A 27,519-nucleotide genomic window follows, 5' to 3' on the forward strand; every position below is an offset into this window, starting at 1 on the left:
GGAGGGCAAAAAGTGTGAGTGTGAGTGAGTGAGTGTGTGTGTGTGTGTGTGTGCGTGTGTGTATACGCTCCCACACCCATGTGTATGCATGTGTGCAGGCAATTTACATATTTATATGTAAACTGCATATTTATATATAAAATATATAATTTCTACATACATTGTATATGTGTGTATGTATCTCCTCATAGGGGAAAGAGAAGATATTCCATCTATAAAAAAAGAACATAAAGCTCTTCCAAAAAAAATAAACAATAAGGGATGGGATGCAGCTCAGTGGCAAAGCATCTGCCTTGCATTCACAAAGCCCTGGGTTTGACCCCCAGTTCCAAAAAAGACAAAAAAAAAAAAGAACCCTACCAAGATTAAATAATAAGAATAGACTCTTGGGCATTAAAATAAAAAGGAAAAATAGAATAAAACAGAAATAAAATGAAAAATGGTAGAAATTTAAAACTCGATAAAAAGGCTGAAAGGTAAAACTAAGGACACTTCCAGGAAATAGAGCACAGTGTAGAAAGCTGAAATATAGAAGATGAAAACTAGATGACTGATCCAGGAGCCAACATCTAAATGAGAGGTGTTACAGAAAAAGAAGGCAGATTCAAACCTAATATATATATACATATATGTAATTAAATATATATGTATGTAAAATGTACATGTAGATATATATAGATATAAAAGAAATAATTCAAAGTGAACTTCCTAAATTAAAAACAATACATTTCTAATTAAGATACTAAACATACAAAACAATGAATGAAATCAAACACACACCAAAACACATGAAATTTCTCTGAAGAATAAGACCCTAAAATCTTCCACAGAGAAAGATTAGGAAACAGAATGGCTTCAGACTTCTCAACATCAACTTTGGAATTTGGAGGAAAATGAAGTAATAACTTCAAGTTTTAAGATAAAATAATAGTTTCCAACTATGACTAGAGAAAGGCTGAATTATAAATGTATTCATAGTATCTTTAATACACAAAGTCTACTTAGTCATAGTAATAATACTAAAGACCTAAAGAAAATTTTGTCATACTGCATTAGGACAATGGGGTGTGTGCATATGTATACATACATATGCTAGAGGTAGAACAGGGGGGAGGAAGAAGAAAAGCCAAATCTGCACCTTACAATAGGGAAGCCAGTAGATAATTCCTCAGATGGGAAAATCCACAATAGCACTATCAGCAGGCCATATGGAGATAAGAAGGTAAATATGTCAAAATAAACTCTAAAAGCTAAAAGTGGTAATTCTGAAGAATTAGAAATGGGAAGAGTTATATTTTTCATAATAAGCCTCTTACTACTATCTGAGTTTTTAAAGTATGTTCATGAAACTTTAATGAAAATTAAAGTAAATTTTAAAAGAACATATAGTAAGTCCACGATCTTCACTCCTTTTTTCATAGAATTTTCATAGAATTTCATCCCTGTAATAACTGTTATTCTTTATAAGAATGAAATTATTTTAATCAGATTTTATTAGTGCAATTACATAAATGTGGCAAAAATTTTATTTACTGATACAAATATAAATACCAAGGCAGACAAAAGAATTCAAATGAATCTTGGATTTTCAAAACAAACAACCTTCCAGTGGGGAGTTCTAAATCAAACTGCTCATTACACACAAAGAAAGGTAAGAAACACAAATGGGTTTCATCTAAGTCCATGTGCATAATCTGAATGCACTCCAGAAGTGATATGCTTAAAATGCTCACTAGAATTCAGGCACATTCAAAATGTTCTTTTGCTAGAGAAATGTTCCTTTGTTCTTCTCCCTAATATTATATGTGTTAGGAATTCATTAGTTCTCTCACCTGAATTGAAGAATCATCTGAACTTGAAATGAGAGTCTTCTCATCAGCTGTAAACTGGATGTGCCGTACAGCTTTCTTGTGACCAGCCCTGGACTGGAAGACTCTGTTGTTTAGAAGTTCTAAAATCTTCAAAGTAGAAAAACACAGAAACTTAATACAAAGAAATTAAGCAATACCTAGGCATTACGCCCCCAAAGATACTAAAAGAAAATAGGATGAGAGAAGGGTACAGAATTCCCCTCTCATAGTTCTTTCAGTTAACTAAAAATACAGAAGTGAATGGGACACATATATACACATAAATCATATATACACATTAGCACACACCATGTAAAATCAAATATTCACTGGAATGGCCAGATGGCAGGAGGAACCAGTGATCCCTCTAAATACTCAACTACCCAATTCATCAAATAAGAGGCAGTCCAGGCTTAGCCTCAAAAAAAAAGAAAAAAGACATTTATGATGGATGAGAAAGAAGAACAGTAAATATCCTGGATAAGACAAGGCAAGCTCTTCACAAAACATCAGAGATGAGAAAAGATAAAGGATGACAAGACTTAAGAGGGCTACGAACTAACGTGCCAAATGCAGAGATTCATAAATTAGTAATAGAAACTAAAAATAATAATAATAATAATGACTGTCAAAAATGCTCTCAAATGAACTTACACCCTCACAAAAGTAAATATGGTTTCTTCGCCCAAATTAAAATGTAGTCAAGAAAGCCGAAGGAAAATAACAATGGAGTTAAATTCAAATCTAACCCATATATCTACAAATTGGCCCCTTGGAAAACAAAGGGAAGTAATGGTCTGGATCTGGAATGTCCTCCCAAAGCTCACGTGTTAAAGACTGGGTCCCCAGTGCAGCAATGTCCAGAGGTGGGACTCTGGGGAAGTGACTGGATCACGAGGCACTAACCTCATCAGTGGATTAATCCACTGATGAATTCATAATCCGAATGGACTGTTGGGAGGAGGTGGAAACTGTAGAAAGGGAGCCTAGTTAAAAGAGAGTGGGTCCCTAGGGGCATGCCTGTGGGATTTCATCTTGTCCCCAGCCCCTCCTGTCTGATTCCTGGAGGCCATGAGGTAAACAGCTTTCCTTGCCACACTCTTCTGCTATGACGTTTCTGTCTTGCTACAGGCCCAAAAGCAATGAAGCCAGTGGAGCATAGACAGAAAATTCTGAAATCATGAGTCAAAATAAATCTTTCCTCTGCTAAGTAGTTCCTCTCAGAACTTTTTTGTCCCAGTGATGAAAAGCTGAAACAGAACTGTGTGAATGGGAGCCTTCCTAAGTGAGCAGGATAGACAATTTCATAATTCTTCCAGGGAAGGCAGGGTAGCATAATAGTGGAGCGCAAAGGCTCAGAGACCTGTCTTTGAACACTGGTTCTACTAATTAGGAAAGTTGTAGAAATGAAGCGTTCAGACGTTTGTAAAACAAGAATAACAGTGTCTAACGCCTGGGATGTTGTAAGAAGTCAATGAGAGCATCTGACACAGTAAATGTCTAATAAATGCTAGTTGCTATTATTTAGGCTGAACCATATGAAATTGCCATTTTATACGTTAAAATTGGATTTACAAAGTCAGATATTGGTAATTTCACACAGTTCATTGTGTGTGTGTGTGTGTGTGTGTGTGTGTATAGATATAGATATAATGGGTGTGTATATATAATGTTTGAGGACTTTGAAGGGGTTAAGGATGTAGTAGGCTTGTTTCTAGATACTTTGATGGTTAAAAACAAAAGGAACATGGTTGGGATGTAGTTCAGTGGTGGAGCACTTGCCTAGCATGCTCAAGGGTCTGGGTTCAATCCCCAGCACCACAAAAAAAAAACAACCAGGTAAAAGAAAAAGAAGAAACAAGAACCTTTTCAGAATAAATAATAATATACAACAATTTGTATATTATTATATACAAATATAAAGATTATATATAAATATATATAGATACATACACACACACACACACACATAAAGGAAAGGGAAGACTAAGATTTACCTCTAAATGTTCAATCATCTCTTATAGCACCCATCTTAACAATGAATTTTTCATAATAATGAAGAAAAAAATGAAGTCTTAACTCCAAATCCATGCTACAATGACCAAGGAAGCACATAATAAAATTGATGTCATTTCTTTCTTCATTTTGTGTATTAGCATTCAATCTTTTCTTTGTGGAACAATATAGACTTGAAAATATTTGTGTAATTCCCTATGAAAATGAATCCAAAGTAAAGTAAATGTGGCCAATGAGCCTAGTTGAGGCAAACTGAGAGAAGGAGCCAATGTTCTCAAAAAATTATTATACAAAAATGTGTTCTTCTGTGATGAATTTCACTTGTAATAAATACTATTTTTATCCAAATTATTTTTTAAAGATTTTTTAAAGATAGACATATATCTTTATTTATTTATTTTTATGTGATGCTGAGGATCAAACTCAGTACCTCACATGTGCAAGGCAAGTGCTCTACCACTGAGCTATAACCTAAGCCCCCCCAAATTATTTTTATTATACGACCTTTTCTGCCTATAACCTGATTCCACTTTTAGTTATTTGGTCTTGTTAGATAAGTCAAGGATTTCAGGTGGTGAGCAAATGTACTTCTAACACCAAATGCCAAAAAGCAAGGGTGGCAAAACAAGCAAGCATAGCCCACCCTGCACTGAAACTCCCAAGGAGTTATCAAGACCAAAATGGAAACAATTTACATTCCACACCTATGAGCTTCTAAGAGGAGGAGAAAAAAATGCTTTTGTGTAGTTGGCTAAATCTCAGTGTTTGAAATGTGTGCAGAACAACAAAAACACTAGGTAGAAAATAAAAAATACAAAAGCATGAGGTAAAGGCAATCTGAAAATTACAACCACCTGGAAAAGGCTCTCAGAGAACAATGCCTAACAGATCACAGGGAGACTTGTCTAGTACGCACGTGTAGAATGCCAGGCATGTGCTTAATTTTAAATAAATTACTCTCCCGCACAGTTCTGAAGACTAGAACTGAATACCTCAATGGCACCATCTTCATCTCCAAATGCCACATACTGAAGATGTGGGCTCAAGCAACAGCAGCTAACTTTAGCTTCAGTCAGGTAATCAACATGACCTGTTTTTCCATTAATGAGCTGAAAAACAAGGCACATCAGTTATTAGGTTGTAGGAGCAGTTTTTCTTCTTTAGAACACAGGCCTCAATTGAAAACATAAAATAAAACACAGAAAATAATTAACTGGAGCTCCCTGGGGAACAATGAAGCTACATCCCTGTCTCAGCAGCTGTATTTAGCACTTCATGCTTTCATTTCATTTCATCATAAAATAAAAGCCTTAAAATGTTTAAAAGCAGCTTCTATGCCCACCACCTGAGACACATCTGTCTGATTCGTAATCCCACAGCTAGGTCCATATCCTGTTTTCCATTTTTTCACAAAGTTCATTTTTAATAGGGTTATCATTTGTTAAAATATATTTTTCTGATATTTTTCAAAAGGGTTGGTGAAACAGGACTGAAACAGACATACATAAAAAGACAAATCTAAATTTAAACAGGACTTTTTCCTCCAAATCACTCACATAGCATGGCAATTTTAAGAATTTTTAAGGGAGAGGGGCACAGAGTAAAGGGATATTGGAGAAGTACCCATAAGCATAATTTATGTGATTGAATATGTATTATTTAACTAAGGTTACCCAATTTCATAATCAAATGCTAATAATTACTTTTTGAAATCCCACACAAAAAAGTTGCCTTATCACTCAACTAAGATATGCAATCTAGAAAACTATTTCTCTAGCTTACAACTGTCAGATATTCCTTTTTTTCCTTAGTGTCACAATCTAAAATTCTTGAATTATTTTTCAAAATGAAACAAGCAAGCAAATTTGTTTCAGTTACACAGATTACAGGGTCAACTAGGTTCAATCCTCAGCACCACTAAAAAATGAAAAAGAAAACAAAAAAATATATAAGGCACTAATATAATCCATCTGGAAAAAAGATGAACTCAAGTTGCATCTTGAAAAAGAATCTGCAGGGGAAGAAGGAATACACTACCTACCCCCAGCTCTTCTCTGGCTGCTGCTCTTACCACCTTTCTCAGCCACAACTCACTGTCACTCAGTTACGCTAACTCCTCCTAGGTCCACTACCCAGCTGTTCTGCATGGTCTGGCCACCATGAAGGCAGTCTCTTGTGTTGATCTTCCATGTCGGATTTGCTTTTTCCTGCTGTTACTGCTCACAATACTACCCTCGCTTCCAGACTTCTCTACCAACACAATGCCCACTGCACTGGACTTCTATTTGGAGGAAACTTTACTCAAGGCACCAACCTAACACCAACCCAGTGGCACTAACTTGCTGCTAAATGCTAATATTCTTTAAGGCATCTGCTCTCTCTGTTACCACCATTCAGAGTTTCTAAATACCTTTCCTCTGCCAACAGGAAAGCCTTTATCAATCAGTTGAAAAATGCCTTCCTCTTTATGTGTCCCACCCTAAAGTACACTGTTTGGCATCCTGAGCAATATAGTTCTTTCAGTGGTACATCACAATCTTTTCCTTCATGAGAACTAATAAGCATTCAGAACAAATATATGAATGAATGAATGAATGAATGAATGAATGAATGAATGAATGAATGAAAAGGTGTGCTTCAGTACACAAAGTCCAGCTCCTTCCTCAGTTCTGATGACTCAGACTCCTTCCCCACTTACGGTAATTTTTTTCTTATTATCTTTCCTCTGCAAAAATACTTCCATTAGTATGCTCATCCCTCTATACATGCCATCAGACATGTCTAAATCACTATTGTAAACAAGTTCAATTGTGTCCTCATGGTATCCCAAAGACTCCGTGCCAATCAAGGAATGTGATCATAGATATCAATCAAAAAGAAGTGTGGTACAGTGAAGTAGCATCTAATTTAATTCTAAATGCTGGCATATCTAAGCTATAGCTCAAGACCCATATATTTATTCAACTAATTCCTATGGGGCATCTGTTAGAGCTATACAATTATGCCTGACACACCAAGTCCAAAACAAACAATAATTTTGAGTTCATCCAAAATAATTTTTCAAATTATCTTCTCAAAAAAATACTCACTTGCAGATGTTTCATATTGTCAACTGCAAGGACCATCACGTCATTTTCTTGAAACACAACATCTACTTCTTGCTTTAACACTATAGCAGAGTTCTTACATACCTTCTTTGTCTCCCAGACCTGATTAAGATATAAAGAAACTAAAATGACTATATATTATAAGTTCATCCTCTAAGATAATATAAAGTTTTATTCTTAAAGCAAAACACAAGCCACGCTTCATAATTAAAATGTCTATAATACAAGAAAACTTCCAAATGTTGTATTATAACCCAACAATAAATATTTACTAACACATGCTATAGTGAGAAGCATTTAGTATTAGAAGTTGTGGGCTCTGGAGCCAAAATGCCTCAATATGAATTCTAGTTTTACATAATGTTATAACTTTGAGCAGTCTATTAACCCATGCTACTCAAAGATAAACACCACCTGCTGCTTCTCAAACTGTTTGATACCAGACCACAAGAATATACCAGAATATAAATTAATTATATCACTAAATATACTGCGACAGTGTGTTTCTTAACACAGCTTTTTGTTTTGTTTTTAAAGAAGACCTTCTTGATGGAGGAAGCAGTAAGTTGACTTATATCCTAGTTCCAGCTCAACAAGACTGACACATTAACTAGCAGTGACCTTTCTGGGCCCAATTAACCTTCCTGTGCCTATTTCCTCAGCTTCAAAAAGGACTGTTGTGAGAGTTAGGAAATTAATACACATATAGTACTTTTCACAATATCTGGCATACAGTAGTACTAAATAAGTTTTAGATACAAACTGTATAAAACACTGTATTAGCTGCCATAGGGCCAAACAGGATCCATGGACACAAAGACCCATCTATGTGTGAATAGATCATGGAGCAGAGGAGCACTAGAGATGGGGAGTAAATTAAATCTTTTTTTTAATCTTTTAATCTTTTTTTAAATTTTCTTAATATTATTTTCTAGTTATAGGTGGACACCATATCTTTATTTTATTTTTATGTGGTGCTGAGGATTGAACCCAGTGCCTCATGCATCCTAGGCTAGTGCTCTACCTCTGAGTCACAACCCCAGCCCCTTAAGTCTGTTCTTAAAATCAGAATTTGATAAGTGTTCTTAGAAACTGACATAGAATTATATAGCATTAAGAGATATAAGACACATTCCCACAAATAAGGAAGGCTAGAGGGAACCTACAGGATGGTCAAGATTTCAAATGCAGAAATATAGGGAAATATGGTATTCAAAGCATAAGAAATCACTTAAGCAAAAGTACAGAAAGCAGGAAACTACAGGGTTTTAGGAAAATCTGAGCAGTCCAAAGTAGGTTACCTGTAGGAGTAAAATGAAAGACAGATTGGAACAGAATGAGATCATACTGTGAAGCTTAACAGCAGATTAACTTAGAAGTATTTCATAGGTAGTGGTGGGGGGGTATTTGTTTTAAGCAAATGCAAGGACCTGGGTTCAATCCCTAGCATCCTCCCCACTCAAAAAAGACAAGACTATATTGCACATAAGGAAAATATCTTGAAAGCAGCATGTAGAAAGCTTGAAAGAAGACTGTGGGAGAGCCTAATGTAAGACAGGCAATAGGTAATGAGACCCTAGGAATAGGAATGGAAAAGTTGAGACAATGATGAGAAAAATGAAAGGCAGAATATATTAGAATATGGGAATTCAAGTTAGAAGAAAGAGTCAAAAATTATTCTCAGGAATCAAGTGTAATATATGCAAATTAAACAAAATACCGTTTAATCATTGGACTTCCCATAGCACCTGACCCATGGTAATACTCAGTGAGTGTCTGAATGAATGAGATCATTAAAGTCCACATAGTAGCACTTTTCCAGGAAGAATATAAACCTCATAGCTTCCTACTTTACTTCTCCCAATATCGCCCATCAATTTCTTAGTTGTAGAAAGTTTCATTCACCATCATAAATGTTTAAAATGAAAATCTCAGAATTTCTCACCCTGATTGTTTGGTCGTCAGAAGATGTCAAAAATGATGATCCATCAGGAGAAAACATCACACCATGAACCCAACTTAAATGTCCTCTGCAATCAGCTACCTTTACACATGAGTCTACATTCCATAACTACAGAATAAACACAGAATATAGGAAATAACATTCATAAACATTTTGAATATAGAAAAAAGACTTAAAATAGCAAGTATGGCTCAGTAATACCACCTCCATGAAAACAACCCCCCAAACTATAATAATACAAAATGTCTTGTGCTAAAGATTATTCATTGTATGACTATTTTTAAAAGCAAAAACTGAAAACAATCTAACCATTTGTCCATAGGAAACCAACTGAATAAAACTACATTAATCACATGATGGAATACTATGCAAACTGCAGTGAGAAAAGCACCCTGATCATGACTAATCTGTAGGATATATTGTTAACTGAAGAAAAGCAAAATGCAGAAGAGTATACATACTATCTTTTATAAAAAACAGTTGGAAATATAAATATGGAAACATGGATAGATACAGATATGGATATATATGCACACAGATATCTGCTTCTATACACTGTTATCTTTGGGGTAGGGTAGTATAATGGGGAAGAAGAATCAAGGATGTTAGTGAGAGTTCTCTTATAAAACTTTGATTTTGGAATGATATAAATGTTTGTCTATTTTTAAAAAATCAATCTAAAAAAATAATAGCATGAATATAAGCAGCTTCCAGATACAGACTATTTTCCACTTCATCCCAAATGCTTGCAAAACCATAAATGAATGCACTAACTGTAACATGTACACATTTCTGTTGTTATTCATGCTTATTACAAATTGTCTTTGTCTGCAACCAGCCCAGCTGTATTTTGTCCTAGGTTCTGCTATAAATTACTCAAAAACATTCCAATCTAATGAAGTACCATATGTGCCTGAGTTCCTCTCATTACACTTTGATTACAGACATACTTTATGATTTCAGATCTAGCATGGACAAAATAAGTACTTCATCACACGTCCAGTGGTTTTCATTCAGTGAATTAGTTCTATGGTTACAAACTAATTATATGAAATTTCCTCTGCCTTATCTCTAGAGTCTAAACTGGGATATATGGAGCTTAAAGCCAGAAATCAAAAACAATTCCACAACTGAAAAATCTCTCTTGAAAAAACTTAACAGCAATAATAATAACAACCCAATTAATAAATGGGAAAAAGAACCAAACAGACTTTTTGCAAAGAAGAAATACAAATGACCAACAAATATATGAAAAAATGTTAAACAATCCTAACAATCAGGGAAATACAAATCAAAACTACATTGAGATTTCATCTCACTCCTGTTAGAATGGCAATCATTGAGAATACAAACAATAACAAATGCTGGCAAGGATGTGAGGGAAAAGGTACACTCATGCATTGTTGGTGGGATTGCAAATCAGTATAATCACTCTGAAAAGAAGTATGGAGATTCCTCAAAAACTAGGAATGGAACCACCAGATGACCCATATCTCCTTCCTTAGTATTTATACAAAACAATTAAAATCAGCACACTATAGCTATACAGCCACTTCAATATTTACAGCAATGCAATTCACAACAGCCATGTTATGGAACTAGCCTGGAAGCCTGACAACAGATGGAACAGATAAAGAAAATGTGGTATATGTACAATGGAGTTTTACACAGCCATAAATATGTAAACACATTGATGGATATGGATCAATGGATATAAAGAATGAAATTATGGCATTTGCTGGTAAATGGATGGAACTGGAGAACATTATGTTAAGTGACATAAGCCAGACTCAGAAAGTCAAGGGTCAAATGTTTTCTCTCATATGTGAAAGCTAGGCAAAAATTAAGGGTGGGGGTGGGGGAGTCTCATGGAAACAGAGAGAGATCACAGAAGCAGAGGAAGGGGACTGAGAGGAAGGGAACAGAGACCAAAAAAAAAAGTGTGGGAGGGGGAGAATGGAATTGACCAAATTATACTCAGTACATATGAGTATATCACAGTGAATTTCACCTGTATGTATACTTATAAAGCAGTAATTTTTAAAAACTATAAATAAATTGAAGACCAGTAGAATAGAGGAAAGGGAATAAGGGAAGGGGGGAGAAGAGAGAAAGAGAGAAGAAGTACTGGGGGTTGAAGTGGAGCAAATTATATTCCATGCATGTATGATTATGTCAAAATGAACCCCAATATTATGTATAACTACAATGCACTAATAAAAACATTTAAAAAAAGAATCTTCATCCTCTCTTCCCTCCTTGTTTTCTCCATCTCTTCCCACTCATTTCTTTGTCACTCAGAGCCTCCTGAGCCAAGTCCCTATATTTCAAGAAGGAAGACGTTGTTTTCTAGAGAGAAGAAGATATGTATGCAAGAGAGTAAGGGTCTTAGAAGTGTCAGGAAAGGTTGAAAGAGGGGTTGCTCCTTTACTCCTTCTAAAAATCCTGACAAAACTTGGAGAGGGGAAAATTCCAACCACATCTACCTTGAGAATCTATAGATAAAGTTCAGGTTCCCTAGTAGATCTGACTCTTCTAATTCAAGATCTCTGCACAAAAGAACCCTGCCCACACCACCTTGCTTCTTCCTACTGTCTGGAACAGAACTGGAGCACGCGCTCTCTCTCTCGCTCTCTCTCTCTTTTTTAACTATCTAAAAATTTATTCTGATTGAGCTACCATGAAAATAATATATGTATACATTTGACTAAAATAACAAATATACAGCAAACTTTGATAAGTAACATCAAATATAAAAATTAAAATTTATTGAGCCGGGCACAGTGTGCACACCTATAATCCTATAGGCTGCAGGGACTGAGGCAGGAGGATCCCAAGTTCAAAGCCAGCCTCAGCACAGTGAGGTGCTAAGCAACTCAGTGAGACCCTGTCTCTAAATAAAATACAAAACAGGGCTGGGGATGTGGCTCAGTGGTTGAATCCCCTGAGTTCAATCCCTGGTACCTAAAAAAAGAAAATTTATTGGAAATAAATTTATAAGAGAACTGGAGTTCTTTAATTCACTGCCTCGGCTTACAATAGGCAGGTTCTCAGAGGAAAGTCTTTCAGTGTTACTTGTATTGCTGTACTGAAGAATCAGGGGCTGGGGATATATAGCTCAATTGGTAGAGTACTTGCCTTGTATACACAAGGCCCTGGCCTGGGTTCAATCCTCAGTACCACCAAAAAGAAAAAAGAAAAAAAGAATCAGGAGGCAACCAGGTGCAGTGGAGCATGCCTCAACTTGGAGGCTGAGAAGGAGAATCACAAGTTCAAGATCAGCTTCAGCAACTTACATGAGGCCCTATCTCAAAATAAAAAATAAAAGGGCTGGGGATGTTGCTCAGTGGTTAAGTGCCCCTGGGATCAATCCATGGTATTAAAAAAAATAAAATAAAATAATCAGAAGGCACTTACAGAACTCATGCCTTACTTCATCTGTTATCTCCACACTGAAGGGTATAGCTTAGCAACTCTCCCCTAAAGCCTTAAAAGTAAGAGGCAAGGTGGCAAACTCACTAAGAACTGCTGAAATAAGTACCCAACACTGAAGAAGTATTTGCTGTAGTCAAGTGTCCCTTGAATAGGAACCTGTGAACCAAGGGAATTTCTCTACTTTCCAGATAAAGCCCTATCCCCTCAAACTACCTGATGGTGAGACCAAACCAAGGAATAGGGAGTATTAAGGCTTTGAAAAACTAATCCATCTTTGAAGGGAAAATACAATTCATTGTCTTTTGAGTAAATTAATAGAGCAACTCAGACTGGGATTACTTGCCTAGCATATGTGAAGCACTGGGTTTGATTCTTATAAATATAATAAATAAAATAAATATAAATAAAATAAAATAAAAGTCCATTGACAACTTCAAAAAAAAATAGAGTAACTCACTTGGTAGAATTCTTCCAAGACTAGTTAGGTACAGACCCTGAATGTATAATTTATTAGGAAAGTACAAAATTATATGTATAAATAGTAATTTATAAGAGTCATTTTTACTCTTTAGTGCTTGGCAATAAAAATAAAAATCTTATCTTAATCAATTCTAAATATAACTTCCATCTTATCCTACTCAATGATCTAAGAATCTGAACTCTCATCATTTCTTTTAAGAAGAAAAAAGTTTGTCTATCCTTATACTGTTCAAGAGATGATATATTTCAGCCTAGAAAACCAGTGGTCATTTCATTGTTTCCCCAACCCCCGCAAAATGCTAGGAATTCAATAAATGCCTGATGAATGGTACTGTCATTCCCTGTTATTCTGTCAAATCAAGTCTCCAATCACTGTTGAAATACTAAAGCTGACTATATAGTTCAATATTCCAAAGCTACAGGTTATTAGGCTACGAAGAAAATACTCTATAGTTTTTCAAGAAAGCATCGTGAGCAGCTAATGGTTTAGGCAACCCATTCCCTGTTATCCTTGGATCTCTAGAGACCCAGATGTCACTGAATAAATTCAACGACTTACCTCCACACAGTATTGGGACAAAGCCACCACTGCCAAATGGTTATGAGGGGAGAAGTCACAGTACTGGATGGTGCTATGATGGCCTGTGTGGATTTCTGCCAACAGGCCACTGGTATAAATATCAAAAAGCTGTCAACATAAATAGAAGTATCTATGAAAGCAAAATATTTAAAAGATAAGCTATACCAAACTAAATCTAAATTTATTTTTAAAAGAATTTCCTCCTGTTTCAACTATAAAATCTAAGTCCTGAAAAACTACTATAATTACTAATACATTGTAGATATACATTTTATATTATAGCATAATTACTATAATAACTGTCATAATTACTAACAATCATAAATAAGATAATACATCAATATACATCAACTTTAAAAACATTGCTCATCTTGAAACACTTTCTGTATAGGAAAATGCATCACAGATGATCTCTCAAGCTGGCCCAAAGAGAAATAAAAACCTTTGTGAATAAATGAATGGACTAGTCAAATTAACATAGAGTAGTTCTCCCCAATGCTCATCTGTTCAAAAGAGAAAATGCAATTCATAAATGAAGATGATCAAAATATAGAACAGTCTTGCTAAATGAAATTAACTCCATTATTTCTATTTCTCTCCAGAGCTAACAAATTCCTACATTACAATTCATCGTTTTCCCATTTTTTAACCAAAAAGTTATTTTTGAGTAATTCAACCTTCTTCATTTCAATTTTTGAAAAATTTTAAATGCTGAATATACTCTTCAAAGTTTTTGCCAAATGATAAGATGGTTTATACTTAATGCATACATACAGTATGTTGATACAATCTAGGAATTCAAGACCAAAACATAGTCCTCAGGAAGAAAATAGAAGTTCCCAGTGGGAGCCAGAAAGAAGCTTAATGAAGTGGTAGAGTGAGTACACCTGTAATTCCAGCTACTCAGGAGGCTGAGGCAGAAAAATCTTGAGCTCAAGGCCAGCCTGAGCAACACAGTGAGCATTTCAAAACATAGAAAAAGAAAAAGAGATTTAGTGAATGCATAACCCTGGAAGCATGTGCAGATGGTAAGATGGTAAGCAGCACAGCTTTGGGGGCCAAAGCCAAAGCACAGGAAATCATATTTAAATGTTTCCCAGAGCAGGTAGTTCTTAAAACTTAGTGGCCCAGAGTGATATAGGAACTTTGAAAACTGGATAGAAAACTGTCCCAATCATGAAGGAACAAAATAAGAAAAACCTAACAGCAGAGTTGAATTAACAATACCAAAGAGTGGGAAAGAAAAAGGAGAAAGGGACAACTAAAAAGAAATTGAGATCTACATGCAAAATACTCATAAGGGTAATTGTACAGTAGCTTTCTTTCAGCATGGTAAACAGATCTATAGGTTTTTAAAACAAGAAGGCATTTCATGCAACGTAACGTTATTTTCCTTTTTCACTAGATCTTTAAAAAATCTTTTTTAAAAATGATCTTATGCTCAACATCACTGGTCATCAGGAAAATGCAAATGGAAATTACAATGAGATACCACTTCACACCTACTGGGAAGGCTATAGTTTAAAAAAAAAAAAAGAAAATAACAAGTATTATCAAGGATATGGAGAGCTTGGAATCCTTGTATGTTGCCTGTGGAAATGTCAAATGATGCAGCTGCTGTGGAAAAGCCTGGTGGTTCCTCAAAAAGCTAAATATAGAATTCCCATATAACCCAGCAATTCTAGTCCAAGATATACACACAAAAGCAATGGAGCCAGGCACAGTGGCGCACACCTGTAATGCCAATGGCTCAAAAGGCTGAGACAGGAGGATCAGAGAGTTCAAAGCTAGTCTCAGCAAGAGCGAGACGCTAAGGAACTCAGTGAGACCCTGTCTCTAAATAAAATACAAAATAGGGCTGGGGATGTGGTTCAGTGGCTGAGTACCCCTGAGTTCAATTTCAAGTACCAAAAAAAAAAAAACAATCGAAGCAGGGGCTCAGATACTTGTACATCAATGTTCACTGCAGCATTATTTATAAAAGCCTAAAGGCAGAGAAAAGCCTAGGGCCCATACATAGATGAATGTATGAATAAAATGTGGGAACTATATAGATATATTATACATAAAATATATATATATATATGTTCATGAATGTATAACACACACATACATATATATAATAAAATATTATTCAATTGTAAATAAGAATGCAGTTATGATATATGCTATAATGCAGATGAACCCTGAAAACATATGCTTAATGAAATGAGCTGGAAACACATAAACCAATATTGTATGATTCCACTTACATGAAATATCCAGAATAAGTAAATTCATAGATTATGATAGAGGTTATCAGGGGTTAGCTAATGGCAAACAGGGAGTTATTACTTAATGATTATGGAGTTTCTGTTTGGGGTGATGAAAAAGATTTGGAAATATGTAGTGGTAAAAGTTATACAACATTATGAATATAATTAATACCACTGAATTGTACATTTTAAAATGATAAATTTGCCAGGATCAGTGGCACAGGCCTGTAATCCCAGTGGATCAGGAGGCTGGATGCAGGAAAAATGCAAATTCAAAGCCAGCCTTAGTGAGTAACTTAGCAAGACCCTGTCACTAAATAAAATATTTTTTTTTAAATAGAGCTGGGGATACGGCTCAGTGGTTAAGTAACTCTTGGTTCAATCCCCAGTACCAAAATAAAAAAAGACAAATTTTACATTATACATCTTTTTTTTTTAAGAGAGGGTGAGAGAGAGAGAGAGAGAGAGAGAGAGAGAGAATGAGAATTTTCAATATTTTTTTATTTTTTAGTATTTGGCAGACACAACATCCTTGTTGGTATGTGGTGCTGAGGATCGAACCCGGGCCGCACGCATGCCAGGTGAGCGCGCTACCGCTTGAGCCACATCCCCAGCCCTAAACATCTTATTAATAAGAATAATTTTGAAATCTTTGAAACTTGCAAATGCAGTAGTTCCTTTCTGTTCTTAAAGACTTTAAGAAACTTAAGACAAAAGGAGACCGTTTTCCTCTTAATTTCCTGCCAGAGGAATAAAAATAAATACCAACCAAGATCCCAGCAATACAGTTACCAGATCAATAACAATCATATGCACAGATCCTTCTGTGAATTTTTATATAACTATATTATATTTCAATTGTGCTCTTAAAAATAATATTTATTATTCAAGTCTTTTAAAATTACTGTTAGAAGACTATCAGTGAGCCGTAAATCAGAAGACTTGGCCATCCTATTCACAGTGCAACCTTAGACAAATTATTAGGCTGCTCTGAACCTCAGTTACCTCATTATTATCATAGGGTCATTGCAATCTGCTTTGTCTCCTAGGTATTTACTATAAAAAGAAATTATATGTGTGAGTACTCTGAACAGCACAAATATAAAGACTCATTAGATTGGAAACAAGAGGACAGTACTGTCTTTTCATTTGTTTTATAAAAGTCTTACAACCTTGTTCAGTTGTTGACGAGTATTTCTATCAGAGTCACCAAATCATAATTTTTTTAGGGATACATAGCTCTTTGAAAAATCACCTAAATCAACATTTCGAAATTAATGGGGAAAAAAGGAAGAGGAGGAGGAGGAGAAGAGTGATGCAGAATTATTCCACATTTTAAATATACATGAGGAACAGTGGACTCAACATCACAAATTGCTTCTGTAATGTAGGGTTACCCAGGGTATTAAATATGTTAGTTCCCACTGTCTATCTCCTAGGGGAGAAAGCAGTGCATGATATTTCCCACACCTGTGTGCCTATACACACCTTTTCTCACAAGCCATCCAAATCCCCCAGAGCATGGTTCTAAACAATAATGAAAGGCTGGGAAACCCTGCCCAAAATCACACAGCTAGACTTTATTTATATCAGGAAACAGTGTAAAATGAAAAAATTAATAGAAATTTTAATTTTCTTTAAATCAGGCTAAATTTGATTTTTAAATTATGAATACTTACAAAGATTTTATTTTTTGCTGCCACCATTATTCTAGTACCATCAGCAGACCAGGAACAACATTTCACTATCACTTCTATCTCGTCTTGAGGGTCCTCTGAATTTAGGAAGAGCTGCTTCACATTAATGCTTTTCCTCTCGTTTGCTGATCTCACATCCCAAAGCTTCAAATTTAAAAAATAAAAAATAATTGTTTTTACTCTCAACTCATACCTCTAGAATTCCACCTGGATTAAATACCATGCGAACTTACTCACTTTACCTAATGAACTTTTGCCTATACAGGACTTTCTATAAAGCTTTTACATTAAGTACTTCTGTTTCATTGATCACCTTCCTAATTTAAAAAAAAAAATACTGCCCAAAATGCAGACTGCAGAACATAAAATTAAGCAAAAAGTGAGCAGAGCCTTGCTGGCGTGGAGGAGGCTCTAAAGGAGGTGTTGACAGGACGAATGTGGAAGCAGGAGGATGAAGATGCCAGCGACTTGCCACTGCTGCCCTCTGCTGTCCGCCTTGACGTGTGCACCACATCTATAGTAAGCATAGCAAGAGGAATGCACAGGGCCCAGACCAAGCCCAGGGGTACCACAAAGCAACAGGAGACCTGAAAATAGGAAACAGAGATACTGAAAGAAAATGAGGCTCCTCGTGTGCTTGGTGGAGCCAGATAATCTAGAGGCATGAAAACTACTGTCTCCTGAGAAATGAGGTAAAAATACACTGAACCTCACTCTAGAGCAAAGCCACTGAATGGTACAAAACAGAAGCCTTCGAAAAGATACATCTTCCTTCCAGATCTCAAGCAGTCCCAGCTTTAAAGAATGATAAAGGCTATCATGCCTGGACCAAGGGTTGGCCAAGGACAAAAACAAAAACAAACAACAATGCTTCTCAGACTTGAACTTAGCTTCCAAAGCAGAACACCCAAGTAAAACCTGATTTGTCTGGCCAGGCACATCTTTAATTCTTTCTTGAGTTCAGAGAAGCATTCTATATAATAAGAAATACGGCCAAAACTAAAATCTTGCCACTTGCAATAACCTTGGATAAACTAACTAAAGCAAAACAGACACTGGGGACTAAAATATTTACCCTTCTCTAATACTAAAGAGAAAATAAATGCCAGAAGCTTCAGTCACATCAGCCAGAATATAATGAGAAATCATATTGTTTCCCTATTCATAGGAAAGACAAAGAAACCACTGGTAGATTTAAGAAAGTAAAGGACTAGCTAGAGCAAACAGATAGACAAAAGAAATTAAAGGGATATGCATAGAAAAGAAGAATTCAAACTATCATTATTTGCTGATGACATGCCTCTACATTTAGAAGATCCAAAAAATTCCACCAGAAAACTTCTAGAACTAATAAATTAATTCAGCAAAGTAGCAGGATATAAAATCAATACCCATAAATCAAATGCATTTCTATAAATAAGCAATGAATCCACAGCAAGAAAAATTAGGAAAACCACTCCATTCACAACAGCCTCAAAAAAAGTAAAATACTTGGTAATCAATCTAAAAAAAAGAGGTGAAAGACCTCTACAATGAAAACTATAGAACACTAAAGAAAGAAATTAAAGAAGACCTCAGAAGATGGAAACATCTCTCATGCTCTTGGATAGGCAGAAATAATATAGTCAAAATGGCCATACTACCAAAACTGTTATACAGATTTAATGCAATTTCTATTAAAATTCCAATGACAGTCTTCAGAGAACTAGAAAAAGCAATCATGAAATTCATTTGGAAAAATACGAGACCCAGAATAGCCAAGGTAGTCCTTAGTAGGAAGGGTAAAGCAGGAGGCATCACAATACCAGACCTTAAACTGTACTACAGAGCAATAATAACAAAAACAGCATGGTATTGGTACCAAAACAGACATGTAAACCAATGGTACAAAATAGAAGACACAGAGACAAACCCACATAAATACGGTTATCTTATACTATATAAAGATGCCAAAAATATACATTGGAAAAAAGATAGCCTCTTCAACAAATGGTGCTAGGAAAACTAGAAATCCATATGTAACAAAATGAAATTAAATCTCTCTCTCTCACCATGCACAAAAATCAACTCAAAGTGGATCAAAGACTTAGACACACAGACCCTGTGACTAAAAGAAGAAAATGTAGACCCAAATCTTCACCATGTTGGCTTAGGTCCTGACTTCCTGTACAAAACTCCTAAAGTGCAATAAGTAAAATGAAGAATCAATGAATGATATGGATTCAACTAAAAAGCTTCTTCTCAGCAAAGGAAACAAACAATAATGTGAAGAGAGAGCCTACAGAATGGGAGAAAATCTTTACCACACACACCTCAGACAGAGCACTAACCTCCAGGATATATAAAGAACTCAAAAAACTTAACACCAAAAAACAAATAACCCAATCAACAAATGGGCTAAGGAGCTGAGCAGACACTTTTCAGAAGAAGATATGCAATCAATCAACAAATATATGAAAAAATATTCATCATCTCTAGCAATTACAGAAATGCAAATAAAAACTAAGATTTCATCTCACTCCAGTCAGAATGGCAATTATCAAGAATATAAGCAATAATAAGTGTTGGCAAGGATGTGGGGGAAAGGTACACTCATACATTGCTGGTCGGACTGCAAATTGGTGCAACCACTATGGAAAGTAGTTTGGGGATATCTCAGAAAACTTGGAATGGACCCACCATTTAACCCAGCTATCCCACTCATCAGCAATACCCAAAGGACTTAAAATCAGCATACTACAGTGACGCAACCACATCAATTCACAGTGGCTAAACTATGGAACTAACCTAGACGCCGTTCAACAGATGAATGGATAAAGAAAATGTGGTACATATACACATGAAATATTACTCAGCCTTAAAGAAGAATGAAATTATGGCATTTGAGGGTAAATGGATGAAACTAGAGAATATCATGCTAAGTGAAATAAGCCAATCCCAAAAAAACAAAGCTGAATGTTTTCTCTAATAAGCAGATGCTGATCCATAGTGGGACAGGTGGACAGAGAAGAATGAAGGAACTTTGGTTTGTGTAGAAGGGAGTGAGGGGAGGGGTAGGATTGTGCAGATGGGAAGGACAGTAGAATGAGACAGACATTATTACCCTATATACATGAATGATTACACTACTGGAGGACTCTGCACCATGTACAGCCAGTGGAATGAGAAGTTGTGCTCCATTTGTGCTCAATCTGTCAAAATGCATTCTACCATAAAATAAATAAAAATTTTAAAAAAGAATTTTGATATAGAAAAAAGAAAAGGAAAACTAGCATAATCCAATTTCTTTACTCCTGCTTAAACTACAGCTGCTTTTAGAAGGACCTGACTGCAGCTCCTATCCAATGTGGTGAAATCCTACATGTCAGGGGATCATATAAACTAATGTCACCATTTCATTTTGAAGACACCATGGCACTCTGTCCAGGGTTCCTGTTTACCCTGTGCCCTTGTATGTTCTAAATGACAATTTTTAAATAAAACTCCCTTTTGAAATAGTTTATCATCACAGTCCAAAAAACACACGCTTATCAACTTGATACACTACAAAAAGCTTAGAAAATTACAGAGCCATTTGAGGCAGAAAATAATTTACAGTTCTCATCCTCTCAAATGGTAAAAGCTTTAGAAGACTTTGACCTTGAAATGCTGTTATCTAAAATCATTTTGCAAAACCTCTGCTTACTACATGTCACTGTATCAGTGTGAACCAGCCAGCAGTACTGGCTTAACAGCACCGTAGGAAAGCCACCACAGACACAGGCAGGTGTCCCCAAGACTGCAGCAATGTCTGTCCCCTACTGCTAGTGATACTCACACATGAACACAGAAATCAAAACCTACCCCTAAAAACTGAGGCCTCTTTAAAATTTCTTTATGAGTTTGAAGAAGTCTTAGTTTGATCTGAAGGAACACAGCAAGGGCTTATCATTTTTAATGCATGTATTAAAATATTATGCTGGTCACTTTGAAATTATATTTGAGATTATATAAATTAATTGGATATAACTACTACTCTCAAAGAGTTTATAGGTCAGCAAGAGGGCTAAGATGAGCACATAAATAACTCTAACCCTGGATACACACGATATATCATTTGAGAGGAAAAGAAAGCACAGTGGGAACATAGCATTCAAGCCGTGGGTTTAGGGAACACAGTATGCAGGTGACCAACTCACTCTATCACCTGAAGATTAGCCTAGCTTATGCCACCTCATAAAAGAATTTCAACATCAAAAAGACAGAAGGAACACTCTAGGGCTTCAGCTCAGGGGTCAGCATACATTAAAGTACAAAATGGGAAAGCAAAGGTAACAAAAAGGGAGAAACAACAAGTTCAATCTGGCTGTAGCCTTAGGTATCTGAACCCTTTACCAACACAGTCCTCATCTGTTCTTAGAACATCCTCTACATAGCTGGGCAGGTGGTACATGCTTTGTAGTCCCAGCTACTTGGGAGGCTGAGACAGGAGGATCACTTGAGCCCAGGAATTCAAGACCATCTCGGTCAATATAGTGAGGTGCTATCTCATTAAAAACAAAACAAAACTACCCCTCTATATAATTTTAGCATTTCATGTTCCTCTATCACTTACCTTTCTCCCCAACCTAAATAACTTAAGGCCAGAGAATGTGCTTTTTTTTTTTTAAAGTATTTAAAATCCAAATGCCTACTAGCATAGTACCTGGTACACAGTAAATATCATTAAATGATCATAGGCATGGGCATGGGCATGGGCATAGAAAAGACTTATAGGAGATGTTAAGAAGAAGAAAAAAATAAACACTTATATTCAAATGAAGAATGCTTAACTAGGTTATCAATGGAGGTTTAAATACAACAAGAATAAGGATCAGATAAATAAAAATGCAAAATTTCACACTAATCCAGAATGTATCAGACTTTACAACAAAAAATGGAAACTTAAAACTGATTTTGACATTCTTCAAAAGCATATAGGTCAGAGAGAAGCAGGTTAAAAAAGGCTTGAGCAGTGAGCAGATTGTCAGGAAACAGAGAAAAGCACAGATGATGGATGGACGGATCTGGAACATCCCCCAAAGGGCCACATTAAAGACTTGGTCCCCAGCCTGTGGCACAACTGAGAGGTCATGGAGCCTTCAGGAGGTGGGAGTGCAAGGTCTTTAGGTCACTGGGAGCAAGCCCTCAAAAAGAATCATGGCTCCTCTCTGTTTTGTTCCAGGCCTTGGGGTGAACGGTTCTGCTCTGCCCTGTACCCCCTGTCAAGGTATGCTGCCTCCCCCCGGGTCCAAAGAACAACAGGGCCAATTATCAGGGACTGGAATCTCTGAAACCATGAACCCAAAAAACCATTTTTCTCTTTATAACTTACCTCAGTTATTTGCTACAGTAACAGAAAGCCAACTAACAAAGTTTAGTCACAGAAAAAGAGAAAAACAGAATGACTATTTGAAAGAAAAATACATCCAAGAAAAAAAAAATCCAAGATTTTTCAATTTTTTGTTTTATAGGGCCAGGAAGGGCCAAGAACATTTATAGATGGAAGGAAAGTATCCCCAAAAAAGCATAAAACTGAAAAAAGCAACAGAGAGAGAGGAAATAACAGTGAAGCAAAGCACCATATAAAGGAGGGAGAAAAAGAAACAGCAGTAATACGTAGTAGACTTTTGGGCAAGCAGAGGACTTGTTAAAAACAAAAAAAAAGGAGAGAGCAGGGAGCTTTTACAGCAGTGTTTGAGGAGGCTCACTGAGGGGAGCTCTGGGTAGATAGTTTTAACCCTCTGAATTATAATGAGGTAAGGTAATTACCATAGAATCAAAAGGTTGGGGGCTTACAAACAGCAGGAAAGGACTGGAATAGGCACTACAGTGAAGTAAAGCCAGGCATGGTGGCTTGGGAGGCTAAAGAAGGAAAACCGCAAATTCAAAGCCAGCCCCAGCAACTTCATAGAGGCCCTGCCTCAGAATAAAAAAATAAAAAGGGCTGGAGATATGGTCTAGTGGTTAATTGCTCCTGGATTCAATCTTTGGGGCAAAACAAACAAACAAAAAAAGACAGTTAAAGCAGCTGCATAGCTTAGATCATGATATCATCACAAATCTTAGAATTGGGGCTGGGGATGTGGCTCAAGTAGTAGCGCACTCGCCTGGCAGGCGTGCAGCCCAGGTTCGATCCTCAGCACCACATACAAACAAAGATGTTGTGTCCGCCGAAAACAAAAAAATAAATATTAAAAATTCTCTCTCTCTCTCTCTCTCTCTCTCTCTCTCTCTCTTTAAAAAAAATCTTAGAATTAGCAATGGAGATAAGATGGTAAAGAAACTTGGACTCAGAAATAAAACGCCTTCTTCTAAAGCCACTCACCTAGTAAAAATCAAGAAATAATAGACTGACATGATGGAAAGAATATCTTGGAAGATGGCTGCCTTAACCCATCCAAGGGTATTCTGAAAAACTTCCTACAACATGGATTATCCCAAAAGAAGGAATAGATATTCAGTATTTGTAAATAACAAATTGTAGAAACCAAACTCTGACAGGTGAGGACAATGCCTGAACCAGAGCCAATACTACAGAATAGAAGGGAAAATAGATACGAAAATGATCAAAAATGGTCTTCATTTAAGACCAGAGAAAGGAGAGTCAATAATCAGGAGACAAAAGTGACAATGGAGACAGAAATAAAACACTGAAATTAGGATTTTATTTTAGAAGGTAATGATTTAAAGAAGAAAAACTTGGGGTTTTTAGGAATATAAAATTCAGGAGGTTAAATGAGATGTTTTCCCTAACTCTTTGTGTTATTCCCCTATATGTCTGCTCAAAAACAGGAAAATGGTAACACAAAAAGTAGAAGAAATAAGTGACAAATAAAAGCAGACCTTTATAAACCTGACCCTATAGATCTCAAAATAGTGGATAAAATGTTTTTTAGGGATATAATGCTTAGCCAGGCTTGCTGGCGCACACCTGTAATCCCAGTGGCTCAGGAGGCTGAGGCAGGAGGACTACGAGTTCAAAGCCAGCCTCAGTGAAAGTGAGACACTAAGCAACTCAGTGAGACCCTGTCTCTAAATAAAATACAAAATAGGGCTGGGGGTGTGATTCAGTGGTTTAGTGCCCCTGAGATCAATCTCTGGTACCTGCCCCCAAAAAAGGATATATGCTTAAAATTTAAGAATTCCAATTACATGTATTTTAAACACAGGAAATCATTCATAAATAATTATTATGACAAATAATTAGTTTTATTAAACATGTTCCTGGAACTTGAAGGAAGAAGCTTTTTCTGTAGAAATATGAAAAACAGAGCTATAGTTTGAATCTTAAATGTCCCCCAAAAGCTCATAAGTTGAAGGCTTAGTCCCCAGCCACTGGTGATGTTAGAAGTGATAGAACCTGTAAGAGGTGGGGCCTACTAGAAAGAAGTTATTGGGAATGTACCCTTAAAGGGGACATTAAGAACCTCCACTTTGCTCCCCTACAGGCTCCCTGCCATTATACTACCTCACTACAGGTCCAAAGACAAGCAACCACAGACTGAAACCTCAGAAACCGTGATCCAAAATAAACCTTTCCTCATTATAAGTTGTTTTTCATGGGTATTCCATTACAGTGATGAAAACCTGAATACCCATTTTAATAATGTACAAAAGCTTACCTTTAATGTTCCATCAGCTGAACAACTGGCCAAAAGCTCATCATCTGGTGAAAATCTACAGTGATTGACTGAATTTGTATGGCCAAACATGGTATTTCGACATTCTTTTTGATTCAAATCCCAAAGCTATTTGAGAAAGATAAAAGATAAATTTTAAAAACTATTACTGAATGGGGAAAAAGTCAGAAATCATATGAATTTCTTCCTATCCTTCTACTTTAGTATGTTTGTTTAAAGAATGATGCTCAATTCGTAGTAACACAAGGGTGTCAAAGTTAAACTTGTGATAAACAACAAGGCAGCCTTTCAACTGACATCTAAATCTACTAAGGAACTTGAAAGCTGACCTGGGCTTTTAGTCTGAGCTTTAAATAATTAAACAATTACTGCTTATTTAAAATGAATGGTTTAGAATCAAAGTTATTTTGGCTATAAAAAGATACAATATATTAAGATAACTGCCCCCATATTTTTTAAATACTAAGTTATAAAAAATGATAATTTCTAAGATCTCCCAAACCTTGAAACTAGTCATAGGCTAAAAGTTATTAATATTCTAAAAAATTATTCAAAAAATTCAAAGCACCTGTATTAAGTATAATACAGTAAATAGAGGGTTTAGAAAAAGAAATCAAATAACAACTCCAGTAAGCAATCAACCAAATCCAGAATGTGAGATATTCCACAAGACAAATAACTCAATTCCTCTATCAAACCAATAGCACAAGAAAGGGCAAAAGGGGAAAGGGAGGTTTTTTAGAATAAAAGAAGCCTAACAGACAAAATAAATGTCAAGTGCCAAGTTTGTTCCATGTCTGATTCCAACAAGCCACAGGCAGAAAGACATGTTTGAGACTACTGGGGAAAGTAAACACAGATCAGGTACATTACAAAACTACTGTTTATTATAGTAGGTTTAATAATGGCATAGCACTAGTGTTTACACCTCCAAGGCTCATGCTGAAATATTTTGGGGGAAATCACATATCCAGAATTTGCTGTAAAATGCTCTAGCCAAAAAGAAGGGTAGAGGGCATATATAAAATAAGATTGGAAAAACCTTATTTTGTTTATAATTGTAGCTAAATGATGGATACCATAGAGACTCCTTATTATATTTTCTCCTTGTTTGAAAAATATTTTTAAATATACATGAAAAAGGCTATATTCACCTCTGGTGATTTGTACCAACTAATTTAAACCCAGGGAAAGAAATAATTTATCCCAAAAGTTAATCTTGAAAGAAATTCTTTGAAAATGATCAGTAAGTGAGATTCCTATTCCTCATGTTCACCTCCTTCCGTGGCTCCTTAATCCTAGTTCTGATAAACCCAATTCTTCATGTAAGGCAAGTTACATGGAGACAGCCTTAGTTTTACAAATTTTTAATGCCTTCTCAGCTTGCAATCACAGAACATGCTTTCTGGTAGTTTGAATGGTAACACAGGTATGGCATGTCATGTCTTAAATTAAACTTTTCCTTAATTAAAATCCCCTTACATATGGTAGAGACTTCTATCTATATTTAAATGAGGTAAATTTCCTCAACCTACAAAAAATTAAAAATAAACACCAAAAATATGTCATATTATAATAGATTTATTTTCATTTTAGAGAGTAATTTATTCCCATATAGCAAAAGTTTTCTGAGTAATAGTGAGTTACAACTATATGAAATATATATACATATATATCTATATATTTTTTTTTTTTTGCAGTATTTGGGATTTAACCCGGGGCCTCACACATGCTTAGGAAGTGCCCTACCACTGAGTTACATCATAAACGTTTCTTTTTTTCAATCACTGCAATAATAAAAGCCCCAATAATACAATACATGAGAAAATAAAAGCTTTTGAAATGTATTATAAAATTTATCTACATAATTCTCAATAGCCATACTTACTTTGAGGAAAAAATCACTTGACCCAGTGGCTAAGAGATGACTCTTCTTGGTAAAATGGCAACAATTGACTTGCTCTGAGTGCTCATCATAGGTGTGGACTAGTTCCCCAGTCACAGAATTCCAAATCTAAAGAGAATTTAAAAATTAAAATTTATAGATATTCTTTATTTTCAAAGGATAACAGAAAAAAACAAAATGAGGCACTTTCCAGATGCTGTCTTGTCATAACAGATTTTCCCATCAGAATGACACTAATGAATACTACCCTTTCTCTAAAACATGGCAATATCTGTCTCGGTGGTTTTTATATTTGTTTTTTTGCTAAAATTACTTATAAGACTACACATATCTTTCTATAGTATAAATGGAATCTTATGAAAATAGAGGATTCCCCACATTCATATGAATGACAGCACCACAGAAGTGCTATAAAGAGGATGACATAAGAGACTTCAGATCAGACGTGTGAAGTTCAAGATTGGTTCTGTGTAGCCCACTAAGCCCTTACCTTACCTGAATCTCAACTCCCTACTTAGCAAATGGGGATACATAAACATGTTTTACACAATTCAACATATCAAATCAGA

At 35.8% G+C, this 27,519-nt stretch overlaps 1 protein-coding gene across 1 annotated transcript in view; it reads right to left on the reverse strand.

The window, feature by feature from the left end:
- The window catches only part of Apaf1 (apoptotic peptidase activating factor 1), a 78,754-nt gene that overhangs the window by 15,950 nt on the left and 35,285 nt on the right, over positions 1–27,519 (reverse strand). Inside the window, exons 15-22 of the mRNA XM_026397316.2 lie at positions 26,933–27,058; positions 25,027–25,152; positions 17,366–17,527; positions 13,411–13,539; positions 8,919–9,044; positions 6,956–7,075; positions 4,859–4,975; positions 1,833–1,958 (exon numbers count right to left, since the gene is read on the reverse strand). Of these exons, the coding sequence (XP_026253101.1) occupies positions 1,833–1,958; positions 4,859–4,975; positions 6,956–7,075; positions 8,919–9,044; positions 13,411–13,539; positions 17,366–17,527; positions 25,027–25,152; positions 26,933–27,058 (1,032 nt within the window). The remainder of the gene's footprint in view (positions 1–1,832; positions 1,959–4,858; positions 4,976–6,955; positions 7,076–8,918; positions 9,045–13,410; positions 13,540–17,365; positions 17,528–25,026; positions 25,153–26,932; positions 27,059–27,519) is intronic.

Source organism: Urocitellus parryii, chromosome 5 (genome assembly GCF_045843805.1).
Source record: "Urocitellus parryii isolate mUroPar1 chromosome 5, mUroPar1.hap1, whole genome shotgun sequence".
NCBI classification, from domain to species: Eukaryota; Metazoa; Chordata; class Mammalia; order Rodentia; family Sciuridae; genus Urocitellus; species Urocitellus parryii.